The sequence below is a fragment of the Erythranthe guttata genome, chromosome 4 (assembly GCF_056151865.1).
Source record: "Erythranthe guttata isolate IM_541 chromosome 4, IM_541, whole genome shotgun sequence".
NCBI classification, from domain to species: Eukaryota; Viridiplantae; Streptophyta; class Magnoliopsida; order Lamiales; family Phrymaceae; genus Erythranthe; species Erythranthe guttata.
The window spans coordinates 14887726-14910208 of NC_142536.1; the positions used below are offsets into that span (position 1 = coordinate 14887726).

At 37.8% G+C, this 22483-nt stretch overlaps 3 protein-coding genes across 3 annotated transcripts; 1 reads left to right on the forward strand and 2 right to left on the reverse strand.

Annotated features, from left to right (window-relative positions):
* Positions 1-2900: 2900 nt before the first annotated feature.
* On the reverse strand, positions 2901-5912 carry LOC105973557 (Protein kinase superfamily protein). Its single transcript, XM_012998593.2, has one exon. It carries the CDS (start codon positions 5804-5806, stop codon positions 3161-3163), a length of 2646 nt encoding a protein of 881 aa, XP_012854047.2. The 5' UTR covers positions 5807-5912; the 3' UTR covers positions 2901-3160.
* An 8595-nt stretch (positions 5913-14507) lies between these two features.
* LOC105973357 (uncharacterized) lies at positions 14508-15689 on the forward strand. The gene is made up of 2 exons (XM_012998378.2): positions 14508-15235; positions 15347-15689. The coding sequence occupies exons 1-2, from the start codon at positions 14582-14584 to the stop codon at positions 15422-15424; spliced, it is 732 nt and encodes a 243-aa protein (XP_012853832.2). The 5' UTR covers positions 14508-14581; the 3' UTR covers positions 15425-15689.
* Positions 15690-16113: 424 nt separating this feature from the next.
* LOC105973570 (putative xyloglucan 6-xylosyltransferase 5) lies at positions 16114-17995 on the reverse strand. Its single transcript, XM_012998605.2, has one exon. The coding sequence runs from the start codon at positions 17664-17666 to the stop codon at positions 16293-16295; it is 1374 nt and encodes a 457-aa protein (XP_012854059.2). The 5' UTR covers positions 17667-17995; the 3' UTR covers positions 16114-16292.
* Positions 17996-22483: the final 4488 nt, after the last annotated feature.

The following is a 22483-nucleotide window of genomic DNA, read 5'->3' on the forward strand; positions in this document are numbered from 1 at the left end:
ATTTTGATCCAAATTTTCTTGATTTTGGAATAAGAATTCTAACTATATAGTATTTGTTTAATAAGAATTGCATATGAATTTATATTATATATATATATATATATATATATATATATATATGCCTTCATTCTTAGAGGGTGTTTGGCTAAGCTTATAAGATGTTAAAAGGAACTTATAAGATGTTTTAGAGCTTATAAGCTCTTCCAAAGTGTTTGGTAAATTTTTAGAAAAAGATCTTAAATTTTTTTAAAATAAGCTGTTGGAGAGCAAAGAAGATCTTTTTAAATGAGTACCTCTACCCCACCTTTTTATTTAAGATCTTTTAATGAGTAAAAATAGGAAATAAGTCCATTATCCAAACACTCTAAAAATTAATCCTAAAAATAAGATATAACAACTTATCAGCTCTTAAAACATCTTATCAGACGTAAGAGCTTATCAGCTGTTTAAAATAAGTTTAGGCAAACACCCTCTTAATCTCGTCTTCGGTTCTCAAATTTAATTTATTTTAAAAAATGTATCTAAATTGTACTATTCAAGTGTCAGCTCTAATGATACTTCTCGGACAATAATTTAAAGGGTAAATAGCACTTAATCCTTTTGTGATTTTGACATTTTGCACGTGACCCACTTATGGAGTTATGGTATGAATTTAGGCACATAACCCTTTTGTGGTTTTAACATTTTGCACATGACCCCCTTATGGTATGAAATTAGGCACATAACGCCCCTGTGGTTTTGAAATTTTGCACATGACCCCATTATGGTATGAAATTAGCACATAACCCCCTTGAATAGAAAACTGGAAAAGACTAAATTACCCCTATCAAGTCAAAAGTTCTTGTTTTAATTTAAAAATAATTATTCTATAAAATGAAAAGCTTAATGTATTTTTTTGTAAAATGAGAAATATAATATATTATTGGGTTATAATATATTGTTGGCGTATGGCCTGGTGGTGTGCGAAAACGCGTTGGAGCGTGGGTCGGAGGGGCGCGTTGGCGCGTGGCCGGAGTCTTGCGATGGTGGCGCGGGTCGCGACCAAGTTGCCGCGATGCATGTTACTTGAATCGTCGGAGTAATTGTTTCACGACGATGTAGTAGTACGGAGCGAGTTATCTTCTCGTGGGAGTTGTCTCGTCGCGGGGTAATAGAGTTGATTGAGTTATCTCCTCGTGGGTGTTGTCTCGTGACAATGTAGTAGCTTGGAGCGAGTTATCTCCTCGTGGGAGTTGTAATTTATTGACATTGTCAATGGTTTGATGCGTTGCTTGTATGCGTTTACATATAGCCTTGTGCGTACTTGATGAGGGGATCATGCTCTCAAGATTTTTTGATGCGGATCGTGCCCCTTGTTAGACCTCATGGGTCGTAAGTATGTTACGACCGTGGCCACGTTTTAAAGGAGGACCCGTCGAAAACAAGTAGAGAAATTTGAGTAATCAAGCTCGCCAAGCTATATAGATTCCCATAATATCTCTAAGTGTTCCTAGGATTGTAATCGTGCTAACTTGAGGTGGTCATTGTGTAGTGAATTTGTTTATTCACTGACTGCGAGCGAGTTGTCTCCTCGAGAGACTTGTCTCGTAGCGAAGTTGTTGGAGTGTTGGAAAACGCGCGACTGAAGAGCGTGCAGATTGAGATCGCCCTGAGCTCTTCTCGTGGGAGTTGTCTCGCAACGGGTTCATAGTACCGAGCGAGTTGGCTCCTCGTGGGAGTTGTCTCGTTGCGGGTTGGTAACTCCAATCCAATTCAGGCAGAAATTCAGGCAGAAATTAATTTGTAATTGTACTAGACTCGTTGGCTGGTGGCGGGGCAAATCCATCAGCGACCACCCCCATCACCCCCTCGTCGGCAACTCCTCAGCCAGATGCTTGTGCACCAACCACAGATGTTGAAACCCCTAGGCGACCACCATGACTCCACCTACTGGCCCACCGCCTTTTGATTCTACATCAGTTTATTGACCGTTACCTCTTGCTTCTCTTATTGTCCACTTCAGTAGCCTTTATTCTCCAAGCTAACAGTTGCTTCTGCCAAGAAAATCATGCTTTGATGTCTGATATTGAAATCTTGCTTCTGACTTTTGCATTAACTCTACTAGCAAAAAAAAATTCAAAAAATATGGTAAGGCATCGTATTGGAACATTCTCAAATTCCCAATTCCAAGTGTTTTACTCCCACTTTTGGGGATTATACTATTCATCCTTACGACCAGTCTAGATATCCCGATGCATAAAATAACACCGTTACCATCATATGATAAAATTGCCGACAAAATAAAATGGATTAACAATCATCCAGTCCAACAGGACACATGGGAAAATCAATATGTATGGAAGGAAAGATTTGTCTCACATTTCTCTACGCCGTGCGATGAGAAGAACCACATGATGATTTCTTGCTCGGAGAACTTTGCCAGAAAGAAGGAAAAGATCGATGATGATTTTTTTAGAGGAAAAATTGTTTATGAATTAAGGAGATTGATGTAATTAGGTCTAAAGTTTAAGGAAACCTATTAGATTTGATCGTACTATTTTTTTTTTTTCATTTGATATGAATTAAGTTTTAAATTATTAATTTTTTAATTAAATTTCCAGTTTAATTAAAATGTGTTTAATGTAATTTTACTTGGAACATATATATGTATCGTACTATTTTTTAGTGGGTACATACTAATCCTATGTGGAGTATTTGTATTGGCCGGTTATGGTCCGAGAAGTACAACTCTCTCGGACCCTCCAACCTCTTCAAAATAATGATCTAATGACCTCATAAAAGTGGTCAAAAGCCAATATTATATTTTATAATAAAATATATTGTTTTTATTAAAATAACCCAACCGAAAATATACAAAAAAAAAGAAAGAAGAAAAGGCACAATCTATAAGCAGTTGATAATGTAACAAGAAATCAATTGGATTTTATATCACGCTTCAAACAATCTTCAGAAAACAATTTCAGAATCATTTGAAGATTAAACAAAAAAAAGTACATGAAACTTTTTTTTTTAAAAAGCCAATTACACTACTATTCCTTCAACTACATGCATAAATTAAACCCCTCCACAAAGTTAAAAAAAAAAAATGTGCAGCAAAAAAACAAAATAAATCAAAGAAGCAAACTTTGATGAGAATACAGAAAAAACAATGAAATCTGTCTCATCTCCCTTGAAAATTTTCAAGAAACATAGGATTAGCCACAACCACCCCAGAATCATCACTCATATGATCAACATCAACAACAATCATCATCTCCTCTTCTTTCTTACTTTCCTTATTAGTACCACACTCCTCGTTTTTCGCAATCTTTATGACAGCATCCTTAGATTCCTCACCACCGCTACCCGAGCTCGAAGCTGTCACGGTACTACTCTCCCCTTGCAGCTGCAAAGCAAACTCCAAGTTCCAAAGCACATCCCCCATCGAAGGCCTATCGACACCGTACTCCGCCAAACACTTCTCCGCCGACTCGACAAACTTTATCAACGAATCTTGATTTATATCTCCGACTATAACCGGATCGACAATCTTCTTTATCGACCCTTTCTTGTTCTGCATCTTCGCCCACTCCGCCAAGTTCACCTGATCCCTCGGCAACGAAGGATCAAGTGCCGCCCTAGCGCACAACACCTCGAAGAGTACAACCCCGAACGAGTATACGTCGGATTTCTCCGTAAGTTGTTGCCTTCGGAAGTACTCGGGATCGAGGTACCCGAAACTACCCTTGACAGCCGTACTCACGTGCGTTTGATCGAGCGACGACGGCCCCATTTTGGACAGGCCGAAGTCGGAAACCTTAGCCAAGAAGTTCTCGTCGAGGAGGATGTTTGTTGTCTTGACGTCTCGGTGAATGATACCTTGCGTGGACCCCGTGTGGAGATAGTGCAACCCTCTCGCCGAGCCTATGCAAATTTCTAAACGTTGCCTCCACGATAACGGGGGCAAGTTGGAGCCGTAGAGGTGGTCGCGAAGCGGGCCGTAGGCCATGTACTCGTAAACTAGGATCATTTCGGATTGTTCGTCGCAATAACCGATTAGAGAGACTAAGTGTCGGTGCCTTAGCTTTGAGAGCAATTGGATCTCGGTTTGGAACTCGTTGATCCCTTGGGAGGAAGACGCATTGCCACGCTTTATGGCGACTTTGGTCCCGTCCTCCAGGCTAGCTAGGTACACTTTTCCGAACCCTCCGACACCTACGACCGCCTTCTCGTCGAAGTTTTTCGTCGCGTCGCGGAGCTCGTTGAAGGTGAAGCATTTCCCGAGATGGAGCCCCGTGTTGTTGAAAGTGCTCGTGAAAGTCGCGCTCTTGCTCTTGCTCGACATGAACGTGCTGCAGATTTGGCTCGTGTTTAGAGGGAGGAACCACGACGAGAACGTCTTTTGCTTCTCGTAGCCACCTTTGTTAGGCCTCTTCTTCCACCTCAATATCCCTACCAAGAGCAACACCAACGCCGTTGCCCCTAGCGCTAACGCGACGGCGGCGGCTACCTTCATCGAAGCGTTGCCGGTTTTCTTGCCTCGATAGGTCCCGTCGGCGGAGAACAATCCGTCCAAGCTCCCGGCGGAGTTGCTCATCTTCATCACCTCCAAACCATTGAGTATAGCGTTTGGCATCGAGGATTGGATGTTCGAGGTGGGCCCCACTTGGACGGTGACCGTCCCGTTGGTGATGAACGAGGCATTGAGGACAAAGTCCTTGTAGTACGGAACGGCTAGGCCGAGCGTGAGAGTCGAGAGGTCGAGGCCCGACGCGCCGACGAGGCCATTTATGTACACGTTGAAGTAGAGCTCGTTGAGCCCCTTGCTTACGATGTCGCAAAAGTGGAGGCGTATGAGATACGAGAAGGTGGGGTCCACGCTCATTGCCCACGTCAGATTGAAATTCGGGTCGGATGTACCCGAATCCTCCATCTGGTCGGCGGTCGAGTACACCCAGTGCGGGGCGATCAGCGGGGTCGCCCCACCCTTGGGGTACTCGATCACGTCGGTGGGGACCGACACCTTCTTCGCACCTTGCTTAAAAATCATGAAATCGTCGTCCGGGGCCCACGTCCTCGACAACGTGTCGTTCCTCGGGGTGACGTGGGGCCCGCCGACATTGATCCGGTACGAGACCTCGAGCGCGTAGTTTTTGAGGCCGTTGAAGTCGGCGACCGGGGAGACGGCGGCGGCGGAGTCGGGGATGAGCTCGTCCGGGGCGGAGACGAGCTCGACGGCGTTGACGAAGGCGGCGGAGTTCTTCATGGGGGAGAATTTGAGTGTGAGTTTGTCGGTGGTTACGTTGATTAGGTATTCTTTAAGCACAGTTTTGGTGGTGTCTTTGATGGAGAAGCCATGCAGGAGGGCAATATCGTCAGTTGCGACGGTGAAAGATGAGGAGGTGAGATTGTAGGTGGGGTGGGGGAGAGGGTAGAAGTAGAGGCGGAGGAAATGGCGGCCGGGTTTGGAGATGAGGAATCTGTAGATAGATTCGTGGTGGAATATTCTTGCGGTGAGGTATAATGGGAGGAAGGAGGAGGAAGGAGAGAGGGTGTTTGGGAAGGAGGGAATGGAGGTTAGGATATCTTCGTCGGTGGATAAGTATGAGGCGGATTGGGAATCGGATTTGAAGGTTCTGCCGTCGTCGAGGACGGTGTTTTCCGGCGAGCCGCAGTTGATGAGGTAGTTGTCGGTGGGGGTGAATGAAGGAGACGAGTCGCCGGAGACTGCATTAATGAAATGTGTTAGAATGAGAATGGTGGAGAAGACACGTACTGAATGTGCGGAGTGGGGTTTCGGCCGGACGGCCGCGGTTGCTCCTCCCATTGCGGTGGCCGTGGAGTTAGGGCGGCGGCGGTGGTCGGCGCATAAGGCGATCGCCCACGCAAGGAGAGGAGCTATAGTATGGAAAATGTAGGGAGTTTAATTTGTTTTGAGAAAGTATAGATAAACAGTAGGTCTTTTTTAGGACAGGAGGACATGCGAAAATAAAATTTGTTGGAAGCATGTTGGCGAGAACGTGCAAACATGTACTAATGATTTTTTTTTATTTTTTTTTTATTTTTTAATAAAGAATAAAAATAAAAATAACAAACTTCATTACTTGATGTGAGAAGACTTTTTTTCCAGTTTGAGAAAAGTTAGTTGGCCCCAACGAGATTTTTATTTATCCAATGTTATTTTTTTTTTTCCTTTTTTTCTTTTCAATGGATAATTCATCATGCTATATAAATATATGTACTTAGTAAATTACTATTTAAGCCGGTACCAAAAGTTTTCACTGAATTTCATGGTTATTTCTATGCTATAGTCGGTGATAGATTTCACTTGATGGATGTGTAAGTGTTTGTGTACTTATAAATGGGAAACCTCAATAAATTTCTATGCTACTTGGTGTGTCATAGTACAATAGAACTTTTATAAATTAATAACATCGCTTAAATAATTATATCTTCACATCATGACTAAAGATGTATTAAATTATTAGTTCGATAAATTAATATTGTTAAATTAATAAAATTTTGTTAATTTCAATTGTGTAACTATAAACCGGAATTTCATCGGATAGCCAATTATTTAATAAAAGTTGTATAATTGAATATTGCATTTTATTTATTCCATCAATTAAATCACCTTGTAGGCTATTTCTTTTTCTTCCTATTTTTGTATATGATATGAGAAATTGAAACCGCGTATCCAGCTGGGAATAGCTAAGGAGAATTAGTCTATGATTTGACCTTTGAGGAGGATTAGGTATCATTTCATTTACTTTACTTAAGACAAGATGTGATTCGCAATTAGCATGATTGAAGGAAGACATTTTAGTGTGTATTTTTTATTTTTTTTTTCCGGATTATACAAGTGAGGGAATTCACGGAAATTAGATGCTGCACCTGGTTATTTACATTGAGTGGATTTGAACCGTAGATCTATACATAATTACACACATTCACGTGTGTATTTAGTGGGTAGTTATTTAATTAAATCTATCTACACTTTAAATTAACTCGGCGTAAATAACCAGGTGTAGCATCTAACTGTTCGAGAACTGACAGTGATATTTATAATATATTTTTTCTTTTAATTATTCTGGGAATTGCAATAATTGGTGCTATTTAGTTATTCTTAAATGATAATTAATAAATGACATATGTATGATCTAAGAGCACCAGCGACATATGTTGGAGATGTATATATGTAAAATTCACATTATTTACATGGTTAATTAATCTTGTTGAAAATAGGTTATAAATTGATGATAACAACCACAAGAATTGAGGCAGGAAATAGATCGAACACATAGCAAGCCCTAATCACATGCAAAACTTGTTGAGAATGAACCGTAAACTATAACAGATGATGTTTAGAGGTTTGATCAACTGATCTGCATCCACTTGCAATGAGGAACTCTCATTCAATCACACAAATAGTCAGAAGATTAGGGATGGCCATGGAGCGGGTTTGGGGCGGGTTCTGCATTCCCCGCCCCCGCCCCGTTAAGAAACCCGTTGCACCCGCACCTGTCCCGTCCCGTAACGGGTCTAAAATCTACCAACCCGCATCCGTCCCATAGAAAACCCGCGGGTACCCGCCCGCCAAAAAACCCGTGAAAGTTGAAGAAAAAGGTAAAAGAAAAAAAAAAAAAAACAAACAAACTATCAGTAGTTAGTACAGACTTCATTAACTAAAAAAATCATTCTTCTACCAAATATTAAATCCAAATTAGCTAAGAAATAATACCAAATCAACTATCCGATAGGCGATAATATTACATCCAACAATTCAACATACTACAAATAAAAAATATTACCAACATGCATTAGATTTAAGTACGTATGTTTGTTAAACACTTCATAAATAGACAAAAAAAAAACTAGATTATTTTGTTACTAGTCATCAATCATATCCACTTCATCTCCACCATCATCACCGTCGTCGTCGTCCGTCGGCTTCACCATCAAAAGCATTTTGCATTACTTCATTAAGTACCGTTTGCAAAGATGTACCTACACAACAATAAACTTATGAATAAATTAGCACATGAAATAAATTATATAAGAACACAAAAACAAAAAAATAATATGAATAGCTTGCCTTTAATTTGAGCCCACAACCAATTTTGGCAACACAACAATGCATCCACGGTCTTCAAATGAAGCTTACTACGATGTGGACTCAATAATCTACCACTTGTGCTAAAGGCGGACTCCGAAGCAACCGTAGATACGGGAATGGATATATAGGACATCCCTTGCAATCAATCTTAAAGTTGGGTACTTCACTCCATTATTTTTCCACCATGACAAAATATCGAAATCATTACTCCGTGGTAGAACATCATCTTCTAAGTAATGACCCAACTCCACTTTCCCATTTACAACCCTTATTTGGCTACTAACAAGCATATATATCATAATCAAAAAGAAAGTCACCTCCCACGGATTGATTATCATCCGAAGAAGACAAGGACACAAGTGCATCACCATCCATTCTCTTGGAGCTGTATTCATCAAGCAAATCATAGCAAATGGTTTTAATCTTACTTATCTCTATAGAAGCACGATCTCCCTAAATTTTCTTAAACAAATAATCCACTAGCTTCATCTTGAATTGTGGATCCAATATTGCCGCAACCCCCATGATACCGTGGATCACATCACAATAAGAATCAATTTTTTCTAACATGCTTAATGCCATGTTCTTAATTACATTATTTATAGATGTCGACCACTCATTTAAATGAATTTTGATTTGACAAACTTGAGGAAAATAAAGGTTTGCGGTAGGATAAGTAGTGCCAGAAAATAACCGAGTTACTCTATGAAACAACTCTAATTTTTGACAGATGAGACTTGCTAAATTCCATTCATCCTTACTTGGCATGCAATTATATGACGACTCGAGTTGGTTCAACCGAAAAAAGACATCCTTATACACTAATGCAGAAAAAAGCATCAAATAAGTTGAATTCCAATGTGTTTTTACGTCAAGAACTAACTCTTTGGCGCATGAAACACGAACCTGCCGAGCAACTTCCTCAAATTTTTGTCTTCTTTTTATTGAACCAGTCCAAAACACAACATTGTCACGTATTTTCTCAATGCAATCTTTTATAATCACCAAACCATCTTGAACGATCAAATTTAAAACATAAGCAGCACAATGCATATGCAACAGTGGAACATGCGAGAATAGTGAGTTAGATGGAAGATTTTCAGAGATAATTCTTACCATGGAATCATTAGTGGTACAATATCAACAGTTAAAGTAGAGAGTTTGCCATCAACATTCCACTCTAGCAAACAATTGAAAAGAACCTTTGAGAGAACTTCACTGGTGTGTGGAGACGGAACGTAAATAAACCTACCCATGTATTTAAAATCAGTACAAGTTATTAGAATCATTTATGATCTAGAAAATACAAAAAAAAAGGCAAAAAAATTAAAACTGTAAAAAGTAATACCTTAACACACGGCTGTGTAAGGTCCAACATTCATCAATATAATGACCAGTGAAAACTATGAAACCTCGTTTCCTTTTACTTGAAGTCCACATACCAGTGGTGATTGCAATTCTACTTGCATTTTTTTCAACAAAACGCATAATCTTCGCTTTTTCGGCCTCGTAAATATTAAGTATATCTCTCTTGATTGTGTTCCTAAAAATCATCTTCAATAATGGTTGGAGAGCAAGAGAATAGTTTCTAAAGCCAATATAATCCACAATGCTTAGAGGCAACTCATGTAAGATAATTATACACGCAAGTTCCCGTCGAGCTACTTCTTGATCAAACTGACCAGATTTCAGGACCATCTTACCATCGACCTTATTTTGCTCATTAACCAATACTTGTTGCCTCATGTCTCTAATGTCTTTAAACTTTCTTTTAATACACCGTAATGTAGCATGATCACGTAAATGAGTTATTTCATCTGTACTTTTTGCAACAAGACATTTCTTACAATACTTGCATTGTGCTTTTGGATCTCCCCCAACTGTTACTCTGTCAAAGTGCAACCACACATACAATGTTTTTCTTCTCTTTACGATAACCACATTCTCATCTAGTGGTGCTGGGAGTAGTTGTGCTTGGAGTAGCTGTGCTAGGAGTAGTTGTGCTAGGAGTTGAAGGAGTATTTATTCCTTGTGGAGATTCATCTGTACTTGCATCTAGCAAGGGATTAGCATGAGATGAAATCGTTTCTTGCGACATCCTAATTCAAATGATAAACCTGGAAAATTAGAAACAAATAATAAATCAGAGACAAAGAACATGAATAAATAGAAAAAAAATCTAAAGAAATTAAATTTACAAGAAATTAAATTTAGGGGTTTTGAATTTTTTTTACAAGAACGAGAGAAATTAAAGCGAGAAGAGAACAAGAGAAATTACTGGACCACCGGTAGTCAACGCCGGAGATGGAGAGAACGGCGGCAAGGCTCGGCAGTTGTCAGTTGACGGGCTGGTGAGTGGTGACTCTTTAAGAACAGAAGAAGAAGTTTTGAGAAGTGAAAGATAATTAAAAAAAATGGGATGGTGATGGTGACTCTTGAAGAACAGAAGAAGAAGTTCTGAGAAGTAAAAGAAAACTGGAAAAAATGTAAGAAGCGGCGTGCAGAAGAAAAAGAAGGGGATAACAAATAATATCTAGGGTTTCTAGTTTAAAATATGATAATATTATATTATAATATATATATATATATATATATATATATATATATATATATATATAGATATATATATATATATATATATATATATATATATATATATATATATATATATATATATATATATATATATATATATATATATATATATATATATATATATATATATATATATATATATATATATATATATATATATATATATATATATATCCGGGGCGGGTATACACAAACCCGCACCCGCTCCGAACCAGTTTTTGGGCGAAAAATTAGGACCCGTACCCGCGCCATTTATTTGCGGGGCGGGCAGTACCGGGAAATTTCGGAGCGGGTCGAGGCGGGTACCCGCGGGTCGGGTAAAAATTGCCATCCCTGCAGAAGATTTCATATGACAAAGGATTTCTCGGGTTTTCAAGAATAGATATCAATCTCTATCTAGTCTTCTATCTCTCTCCTTTCTCAATTCCTCTCAACTACTGATTTCCTCTCTTTGAGTTCAGAGTGTTTACAATGTTAGTTTTCAACGATATTACATTTTCTTGTTGCTGACTTTTTGTGAAGTTTGAGGTTGTTTGATTTATCGTATTTCTTGTTTTTGAGACCATACCCACATGCCCTTTGAGTTTTTGGCTTCAGAGATCGGATTTTTGTTGAACAAAGCAATTGCTCCACAACTGTTTTGTTATCTGGGTTTATGTACTTTCTGTTTAAGATCTGATTTGTATGTTAAATTTACCTTCTTTTGGGGCTAAGAATTGTTTGTTTCTTTTAAGGTGATTGTCTGCCATTTCTGAGCTTTTAGTTTTTACATTCTTGGAAATGAGATAATATTTGATTTTTCGACGAAAACAAGTCGAATTTATTTAATCAATTTCAGCTCTGAAAATTCAGAGAATGGAAAATGGGAAAGATGTACGAAAATCGATAATGGATCCTCTGTTTCGTAAACGTACTGCATATCAATGATGCAGATAAAGGTGGACAAGGGCACCTTCGAGGAATAAAATGGCTATATGTGAACAATACAATGCACCTTTGCAGAGTACGAGGTTTAATTTCAATTCAAAGACAACGCTGTCTATTCGGCCAAGCAATGGTTGCGGTAGCTTCGTTTCATCAAACAAAGTAAGTAGGGAAAACTTACTACTACTATTATATATTGATATTGGCTCTTTAGGAGGACTTTTTTCGTCTTTTATCAATCGAATGTTCTCCTTGAATTGTGTTCATGTGAATATCGATTTGGACCGTGTATGAATTTTAAGTTTGATATGGAGTTTGAATTCTGAAATGGCAAGGGATAGTTCATGAATTCCGTGTTTTCTTATGTGGTTTTCTTCATGAACGGATAATCATTCACCATATTTATAGTCATATTATCACTTTATTTGCACATCAATATCGCATAATAGATAGGGTAGCGTACCCGATCATATTATAGGTTCGTCATTTACTAAATTTCCTTGGAGTATTACAAAATTGCACAAGAGCATAGAAAGCTTTGGCAGTGCTAGCTATATCAGTCATATGTCTCTCGTTTGAGTTCTTATTTCCAATGGTTGTGAATAATAGACACAACCGTTAGACAATTGAACAAATAAAAAGGTGTGGCACCCCTCGTCACATTGAAAAACCTTTTCAATTTTCATTGACAAAAAATAATTTTATTTTAATGAAATTTCCAATAATAATTCTTATATATGTAGTATTCCACCTCCCTAATTGATGGTGTGATTGATTTAATATATACTATGAGTCTACGACTGTGAGTGACTCTGTAGAATATTTCGAATTCAATTTACATTTTAAAAGGTAAATATATTTTAAAGGTTTCTAGTACACTCATAGAAATCTTTAAAATTTAGTTTCATATCTAGAGGTGATTGGTCTACTTAGAAATTTGTCTTCTAAACTTTCTTATTCCAAAATCTTTTTGGTCACACACTATAAAACATTGAATTTCAAATATATCATTATTAATTATTTGAATTAGCTCAACGTACGAAACAAACTTATAACTTACTAAGGTAGAATCCTTGTAATTTTTCCTTGTGATGCTTATTGAGTATAATAAAAAAACATGTAGCAGGACTATCTGAAGGTAACCATCAGATGAAATAGTTCACTAGTAACTGAATATAAAGAAACATAAGGCATGTAGACAGACATCTTTAATGGCAAAAACCTCGAAAATATTCCTTATAAATTTATGAATGAATCAGTACTTGCAAGATATGTACGCCTCATTTACTTTGGGGATGTGGTATCATACAATATCATGTTTACTTCTAGGGATTTTCAGATTATCTTATTAGGCAGGATAAGCTACTTCAAACGTTTAATCATCTGCGTGCTTGATTTACAGTGTAGCTGAAATTAGAGAGTACTGGAAGTATAGAAGTGTGTGTTTGTTTATGAAAGTAAAAAAAATGCTAGGAAATCTGAAAAACCTTAAGGGTATTTGTAAATGTTTGTTTATTTAATGAGGGATGATTATAGTTGCTGTCACTAAATTTGTTGCTCAAATTAGAAACAAATTTATTATCCCTTGCTCCGATCCGTCACTACACAATTTTCCTAGCAACAAATATCTAGTCGTCGCATCATTTGTTGCTAAATATTTATTTTAGAAATAGATTGAATATTCGTCGCTAGGGTTTGTTGCTACTTAACTACACTTGCAACGATTATATTGTTTGTCGCTATATTCGTTGTTGTAACATTATTTTCGAAACAAACTTATCTTTGTGCAGACATTCGTCGCTAAAGTCGGATTTAACCATCAATGGGACGATTTTAGCTTCCATCACTAGTGTTATTGCTCAATCAATACTGTACCAACGAATATGTTATACGTACGGTGCCAATGTCCGTAGCTAATAGGCGATTTCCTAGTAGTGATCATTCAGAGGATGGCATGATTCATATATTTAGGGGTGGTTTTTTTTTTTTACCAAATTACCATACCAATCCGTTGCCCTACCGAACTCTACCGATTCTCTATCCAAATATTTCTACCGAATTATTAACGTACCCTACCGAAATGTTTTGGTAGGGCAACGACACTCAATATTATTAAAATGGTATTACCCTACCGTACCAAAATATTATTAATAAATAAAATTTTATTTTAATAATTCATTTATTATATATGAGAACATAGTACCCTAACTAACTGCTATTAGTTAAAATTAATTATATTCTTTAGGTATGTCAAAAATAATTTAAATTGCTTTCATTAATGATGATATAATTGATGTTAAAAGTTTTTATCTTAAAATTTTATTAAAGAAATATTTTATATTAGGTAAATTAAGAAGATATATTATGAATACTTATATTTTAGAAACTAGTTTTGTACACTTTAAACATGTATAACCGTTGAATTGATTTGAAAAAATAATATTCAGTTTAAACTTAAATAGTAGATGACATAAATTGATAATTGCCATTACCATACCCTGCCATACCGATTACCGAACGAATTTCAGTATACCAAAGTTTTTGATAGGGCAATGATTTTATAATACCGAAATTTCGATAATGGTAGTGATTCGAGGGGTTTGGTACGATTGCCCTACCAAACCCACCCCTACATATATATATCTCATGATCAACAACGCCAACGCTATACTCTTTTTCCTTCGTCCAAGATTTTGTTCCATAAGATTTGTCTTGACAAGATTTTAACGATGCAGTGTTACGATCTCAATATTCAAATGAATATGTACAATTTTTGTCCTTCGTTTAGGTTTTGTTCCATTCGGTTTAAAACTCAATTTGACTTTGGACTAGGCCCATTATAGACAGCCCAAAAAAGCCTTTTCCAACTTAATATCTGGAAAATAAATTATTTACTAATTATTAATAAATTAATTTCCCATCTTCACCGGAAACAAACACACTCTCTCACTGTTTCACGAAATTGTGATGGATTTTGAATCAGCCACCGCCGAAGAAGACGGAGATGTATCGCCGGAGCCGCTGGAATTACCCACAGGCCCAATAGAGTGGGACAAAATCCACCACTCTCCGCCCGGCGCCGCCGTTTCGCCGCCTCCAAGACCCCCCTGGCCAATGGTATCCATCAGAAAACACCAAATCAGTAGCAGCAACAAAAATCCCCCAATCATCTTCCCTCCCGTCGACCACGAAAATCTTCAAATTAACGCAAACCCACGTTCGGATAATGCATCAATTGCGTCGCGGATGCATATTCGAGAAAATTCAGATTCAGCTTCCGATTCGGATTTGGAATCGGTCACCAACTCAGATTCGTCGGCTTCATTTTCTCCGTCGGAATCCAGCCCAGTGGCGCAATCTCCGCTTCTCTCAATCCCGAAAACGACGCCGGTAGCCAACCCGACGAGGTGGTTTAGCTTGTGGGCGGAGATGCTCTGTTTCAAAGTCAATGCCATTTCGCGCTACCTCTGGGCCTCGTCGCGCGGGGTGTTCCCGAGTTTCCGCTCCGCCGCGCTGACGGCGGCGCTGATATGTTTTTTGTATTTCCGGCGGCGAAGGAGATTGAGAGTAGGAGAAGAGAACAGTGCTCGTCTTATTGGCATCATCAAAGAGAGAGATGAGGTTGGTTTTTGTAGTCTCTAAGTGTTTGTGAAAATGCCTGTGAGAATGAAAACACTGTTGAATGTCGTTAACTGAAATTGATAACCTTTTGTTTGCATTTGTGTTGTGCAGAAAATCAAGCAATTGTTGGATCAAATATCAGGGATGAATCAAGTGTTGCTCACTCTTCATAGAGTATCCACTACGTAATAATCGAGTAGTTAGTAGTTGCTGCATAATTCTTATACGTTCGAAGGTGAGTCCGTTTACGATGACGGCTCCATATGAACACGATTGTGATTATTTAATGATTTAGATTTCATTAAATCGATCCCCCAAAAATCGAGTCTTTCAACTCTTTATTGTTAGTTTCTTCATTCAATGTTATACTATGTTACATACTTGAACGAGCTGTTCATTGTACAAAGTGTTCGTTCTTTCCTCTATATATGAATGCCAAATATTCAAGAACGAAGCCTGCAACTTAATTACCGCATTGTCAACTGTTTTTTTCGCTCGAATCTTCGGTAATAACTGCGTTTAGTACGATTTGCTAGAGCGTCTAGGCAAGTAAAAACATTAAAGATCTGTACCATAATGTTCTGGATTTCGTATAACATCAACACAAAGAAAATCGGAATAACGGAAACATATTTTTGCCGCACGTATTCTTCAAATTGTTCGTGCGTTCGTCATTCAGATTTTCAGACGCCAGCTCTGATAGGTTGTACGAGGTGGTTTTTATCTGGGATATGAGTGATTGTGTGGTTGCCCTTTTCTGGGATGGTTCATTTCTTATCCTTAGCCATTTATTAGTCCTTTCAATTTTAGCAGTTCATGATTTGTATAAAAAAAATTAATTACAAAAAAAAAAAAAAAAAAAAAAGATAAGAACTGAATTAGTGAAATAAATTGGACCACTAAAAATAGCATGTGAAAAGAAATTATGAAAATTCACAAAGCAAATAAAATAACCAAATCAAGAAAATTCAAAACTACATTTCACTTGTATGGAACTTGAATAAAACTTTTGCATTACCTACAAAGTATTTATTTCTCCCCACGTATAGTATACTCGTTAGCTCCTAGCTCCGTCACTATGATGCGCCGAATGTCGAATATCAAACTGATCCACATTCACCAACGGAGCAACGCTCTCATTACGAATCCTCTTAATATTCGGGCTCACCAATCCCCTATGCCTAAACCCGTACAAGTTCAAAACTTGATTATCCGCGAAATTAAACGCCCTCTCCATACTCTTCAAACACCTCTCCACCGGATAATCCCCGTAACTCCCACACGGCTTGCACCCCACAAAATGAGTCACAAACGGCCACCTCTCGTCGCCCAGTCCCGGATGGTACTTCTCAATCATCTCCTCGTACCTATCCACCAAACCCTCCCAAAACCCGTGCAGATAATACGAGTTCTCCACGAAAACTTTCTCCATCCATCGATCCTTCTGCGATATCAGCAAGTAAATCAACGCGGATTGGTCGTCCGCCTCGAACGCTGGCCGGCCCTTGAGGTAGGCCGTCAAGACTTTCCCGGCCTCATCTCGGACCGGACCCTTGGGCCCCATCGGGGCCCACGCGTCGAAGAGGTCCAACGACCACTGGCAGTTTCTGAACAGGAAACTGCCAGTGTTGAGGGCGATCCACGACTTCTGATCGAATAGCAGATCAGGGTAGCCGTGGATCACCATGTTGTGATCCTCGTATTTTTTTACGGGGATCTCGAATACCATATCGGTGAACAATGCGTCGCTGTCCATCCACCAAATCCACTCCACTTCGGGATGCGACAACATTAATTTTCGAAGTAAAGGAAGCTTTGACCAATAACCGGCCATCTCCTTGTCCAAATGAGCCATGTTGTAAACAATCTCAATCCCATGGATTCGACAATAATCGATCTTATTCTTTATACCTTTCAACAAGTAATGATCTCCGATTGCGTTATCGCACGGTCCGGGCGGCGAACCGGTGACGAGCAAGATACGAGGTTTCCCGTTGACGTGTTGCGGGAACTGAGGGTTCTGCTGAAGCCACACCCTTCTGTCTTGATCCCAGGTTGTGATTTTGGGTCCTAGAGCGAATGTCATGTTCGGGTTGAAGAACTGCTCGGGTTGGTCGTCGTCCGGGTCGGTCGGGTCCTTGTCGGACCGGATCTCGGCCAGGATCCGATTCGTTTCTTCGGCCATGTGCTGGTTTTCGGCATCGGCTTCGGAGGAGGAGAGGCTGCCGAGGCCGATGGTGCCGCGGAGGACGAGGATGGTGACGAAGCCGCACAGGACGGTGATCTTGATGTTGTTGAGGGTTTTGCTGAGCTGCTTGCCCCGGGAGGCGGCGCGGCCGCGGGCGACGCCGGCGGCGGCGGCGGAGGTGGTGGTTGGGAGGGCGGTGGAGGTTCGCTTCTGAGGCGAGAACGTGCTTTCCGTACCCATCATCAGCTGAATAATAATAATGAGTCGAAGGAAGGTGGAATGGGTTCGGTGTTGAGAGTTGTCTCTGTAAAAATGGAAGTACGTACACTCATCGACGTATACAAATATACATACATATGATGTGTTTCTCTCTCTAGACAGAGGAGAAAATAGAGAGAGAAGAGGAGGAGGAGAAGAAGAAGAAGAAGCACGCCGGCACCGACTGAGATGTAGTTTTCTTGAGATGGGTTTGAATAGTTTAATACAAAGAGGTTTTGGTGGATTCAATAAAACATTGAATAATATTTGATGAAGGGGACAATCCCGCTGTTTACGGGCTGGATTCAGCGCCTCTCTGTACTTTCTAGGTGCTTTCATAGATTTTCACCTTTTTTTTTTTCCTTCGAAATTACATTTTGCCCCTTGAACTATATTTTTTGTTGTCATTTGGCCCCATACTTCTTAATTCCCATTATTTTAAAATTTTGCCCCATCTCTTCCATGAATGAAACATTAACACCATTCATTTTTGGGGTAAGTATAGTTAACTCCCCTGGACTACAGGCTCCGAACCAAAATTTTCCTTCAATAACAAACTGGGACAGATTGTACCACCCTTTCATAACTCAGTCAATCCCTAACTTTGTTGTCACGTTGATAATTAATATCTTATTAATTACAAATAAGAAATTAGAAGGCAAAATGAGTTTTTTAGCTGTAAGTTTAGGAGTTGAGAGATTCAGTCCACCATGTTTTAAATTCAGAATTTTAATCCTTTAAGTTACAAACTTAGAGAATTTTAGTCATTTGACCTGCTTTAATAGGTAATTCAATAGTTCCTTAAATGACTTGGCATTTAATTTATAAAAATAAATAAATTAAATATAAAGTAAATGATGTGGATGATGAGTTGGATAATTTTGGAGGCAAATTTAATTCTAAATATCAAAATGAGGGGAAAATTAACATTTTCATTTATTATCTATTTTCGTTAAATAGTTCACTTTTATTTTGACCACTTAGTACATATTTGTACAAATTAAATATTTTGATAAATATTAAAATAATTACTATTTTTCTCAATTAACTATGAAATAATAATTAACAAATCTGTTACTAAACAAATGCTTATTTCCTTTATACAATAAAAATAAAAATGTTGGTATATTTTATTTTATGGAACGTTAATTTTCACGAGATTTTTTTATTGCAAACTATAACAAAAATAGATATGTAAATGAAAATGTTAATTCCCCCCCCCCACCCGACATTTAGAATTAAATTTGCCTCCAAAATTATCCAACTCATCATCCACATCATCTACTTTATATTTAATATATTTATTTTTATAAAATAAATGAGGAGTCATTAAAGCAACTATTGAATTACCTGCTATTGCAGGTCATATGATTAAAATTCTCATAGTTTGTAAGTTAAAGGACTAAAATTCTGAATTTAAAACATGATGGACTAAATCTCTCAATTCCTAAATTTACAGGACTAAAAAACTCATTTTGCCAAATTAGAATGTAAGACAGTATCATGCATAATTTTCTGGCTAAAACAATAACGAAATAATGTTATTGAATAATTATTTGAATTAACAAAAAGTTGTATGCTTTAATGTAACATAGGTTAGGGATAACCACAGCCATAGGATTCTAAATTAGAATAAAAATATTTCCAATAATTTTAGACTTCTACTAGTTTATAGCCGGCATGAGAGAAATAATATATTCAAGAGTCCATACATATGATTAATTATTTAATTATAAGCGTGGTCCATAATCACCCATTCATGAAAGAGAGAGAGAGAGAGAGAGAGAGAGAGAGAGAGAGAGAGAGAGAGAGAGAGAGAGAGAGAGAGAGAGAGAGAGAGCATTTGATCAATCAAACGTGCGTGGTGCCCCATTAGTAGGGAGGTTGCCGGCTCGTAATTTAGTTATAATTGTATAAATAGGTGAGATTGAGTTTGTTCAATGTATTGATTACTTCTCAATTTTCACATACATGTGCTTCATTATGTATTGATCTACATTGTAAAATTACTAGCTAGGGTGATTTTGTTTTGGCCAAAGACCCTACCAAGTGATTGTCCTATCGTGCTATGTCGAACGGTAATGGTTCTCTACCGCACCAAGCTGATTTTATTTGGTAAGGTAATGGTACATAAAATTATTATCATACGTACAAATATACTATTAATTAAATAAAACAAATATTTTACCGAAAAAAATAGATTTTATTTATTTTTAAATTTTAGTACTATTTTTTATTAAGAAGACTTTATATGTTTTATTTGAACACTTAGCTGTGAGCGGTTGCAGAGTCAAAATTTAATATAAGAATTAACTAAAATTTAAGTGGTTTAATTTGGGTAAAAAATATCACAAATTAATAAATATTTGATTACTTTAATTAAATCATATAATGTTCAAAATGTAAGTGTTGAGCTCTTTAGCGTATATATCAAATGAGTTGGATGAGCGAATTAAGTTAAAGTAAATATTAAAATAGTGCTAAAAAATGAGTTTGGACTGAAGTCACAGTAAGTAATAATCTTTTGAGTGACAACTTTAATTTTCAAATGATTATGCAATAAATGTTGTCACTGTGATTGTAAGTTGTAACTAATATGAATGGAGCCACTTCTATTAGTGTGCGGTTTTTTGGTATTTAACACCCAATTTCCTCCATAAATTCTCCGATCCAAATGGCAGAAAAGTTTCTATATTTATACATTTATTGTTGGAGGGGCGACCGTCCGTTAAACTACCAAAAAAACAAGGGTAAACCAATGTGATCATGACATTGTAGGTGCTTGTGATGGGAGGGATGCGACGCTGCCTACGCGCTAATTAGCTTCCCTTCTGTCGTGCGACCCGACGGCTTATGTGCGACCTGTGGCCACACCTCCTATTTGTTCAAGGCGAACGGCGTGAACTCTGATTCAATTCGGGTATTCAATTATAAGCCGGGGTTTTAAATGGCATATTCAGAAAAATGAAGTTATTCTTGTTCTTTTGCCCAAAGAAGTCATGCACTTCCGATAGGTCGATTCAACACCTTTATGAAGTGAAGCGTGGTTCGATCTACGTCCAACTCCATGATTTCATGCATGACTTTTCTACGCCCAACCCCAACTGAGGACAACTAAGGTGCAGTGTGTTGGAAAGCCAACTCCTTTTCAAATCCTTTCTTTCTCGGACACACCTGCGCGGATTACTGGTGACAGTTACATGTATGGTGGGGAAAAGTAGCATAATGGCTATTCTCGGCTAAACAAGGGCTTTATTTGCCGAACTGTGGACAATGGCTTTAAGGGGTGAATACTCGGAAAAATTACATATATATCGTTTAACAAACTACCCGATTATCAGTTCACTTCTCCTACCTATCCCCAATTACACATGAATGTTCACTTGCCACCTACCAATGATGCCTTTCACTTTCAGACAGTTCCCGAGCATGAAATTGACTTCTAAAGTCAAAATAATGAGAGACGTCTCAGACACAGTTGTCACTTTCTATTTACAAAGGTTAATCCAATCATTGTAGGCATGAAAGGACTTGAGAAATCGCAGTAGATCCCAGTGACCTGAAAAGAAGAAATGAAAGAGATCACATAAAAACTTCTCTCCACAAAACTGTGAAAATTCCGGTGCTCTCAATAAAAAAAGTTACGTAACAACAAAACGAGTTATTACTTAATAGTGACTACATAAAAATGTTCGCTTAATATATGTATTTAGTGACAATTGTTTATAGTGTTACAACTTTGGTATCACTAATTCTATTTTTCTTATGGTAAGTTCACACTCACCTACACATAACTTTCACATGTTTGTCGGACATGTAACTTCTCTGACGTCCTAAGACATTTGTAGACATATTTTTATTCAAAATTAAATTAAATTTCAAATAGTTTTAGTTTATTATTATCTTTACTATTTCGTTACAACGAACCACTCTAGTCATCATGGACATAAATTCAATTTTGACTTGAGTTCGAATTCGTGAGCAATACTTATTAGGTTAACCTCCTCATATGTAGTTATTAAATATGATTATTTCTCAGGTGGTTTGAAAACTATTACACAAGAACATAGTTTATTCAATACATTACGAGTAACTGTAAATTCTTATTTCGAGTAGGGAAAAAAAATCCAAATTTGCTGTTACTATTTGTTAATGAGTTAGCTGCGCAAACCCTTGTGAATTTTCTTTTTAATTGACAAGAGAATTTGGGTGCAAAGACGAAACAAAATATGGTCGAAGTAGACGAGGAAGATAACAGAGAGAACAAAGAAAGAGACAACGTTGATGCAGAGGAATAGCGGCGTATGTCATTTGTCTATTCTGTAGATCGGGTAGAATCTGCATCCAATCTTTGCCAGTTTTTCCAAATTTTTTTTGTCTTTCTCTCTCTAAAGCTGAATACAATGAGTTGAAAAGGAATCGCAAGGTTGAAAGCTATCCGATGATAATACCTAGGGCAAACTCGAATGAAGAATCCTTCGTCGATCGAGAGATAAATTAATTGATAGGGTATCAAGGAGTATGATGAATATGGAGTAGAGATGAGTGTACATGTGTGTGTTATAAGATGAGAAATAAATGGTATTTCAAGGGTTCAAATGGTATTTCGCACAGTTTTATGTCAAAGAAAAATAGGATGTAAATGCTAATTCGTTTAACATGTGTACTTTTCGCGCAACTACTCATACCACAGAGGTGTCACTTGCTAAAAACTCAATTTTTTTTGCCCATAAAACGGTCTTTTGCCAAAAATAGCAACGACAATAGAAGGGTATAATTGTATTTTCGCATCCCACAACTTT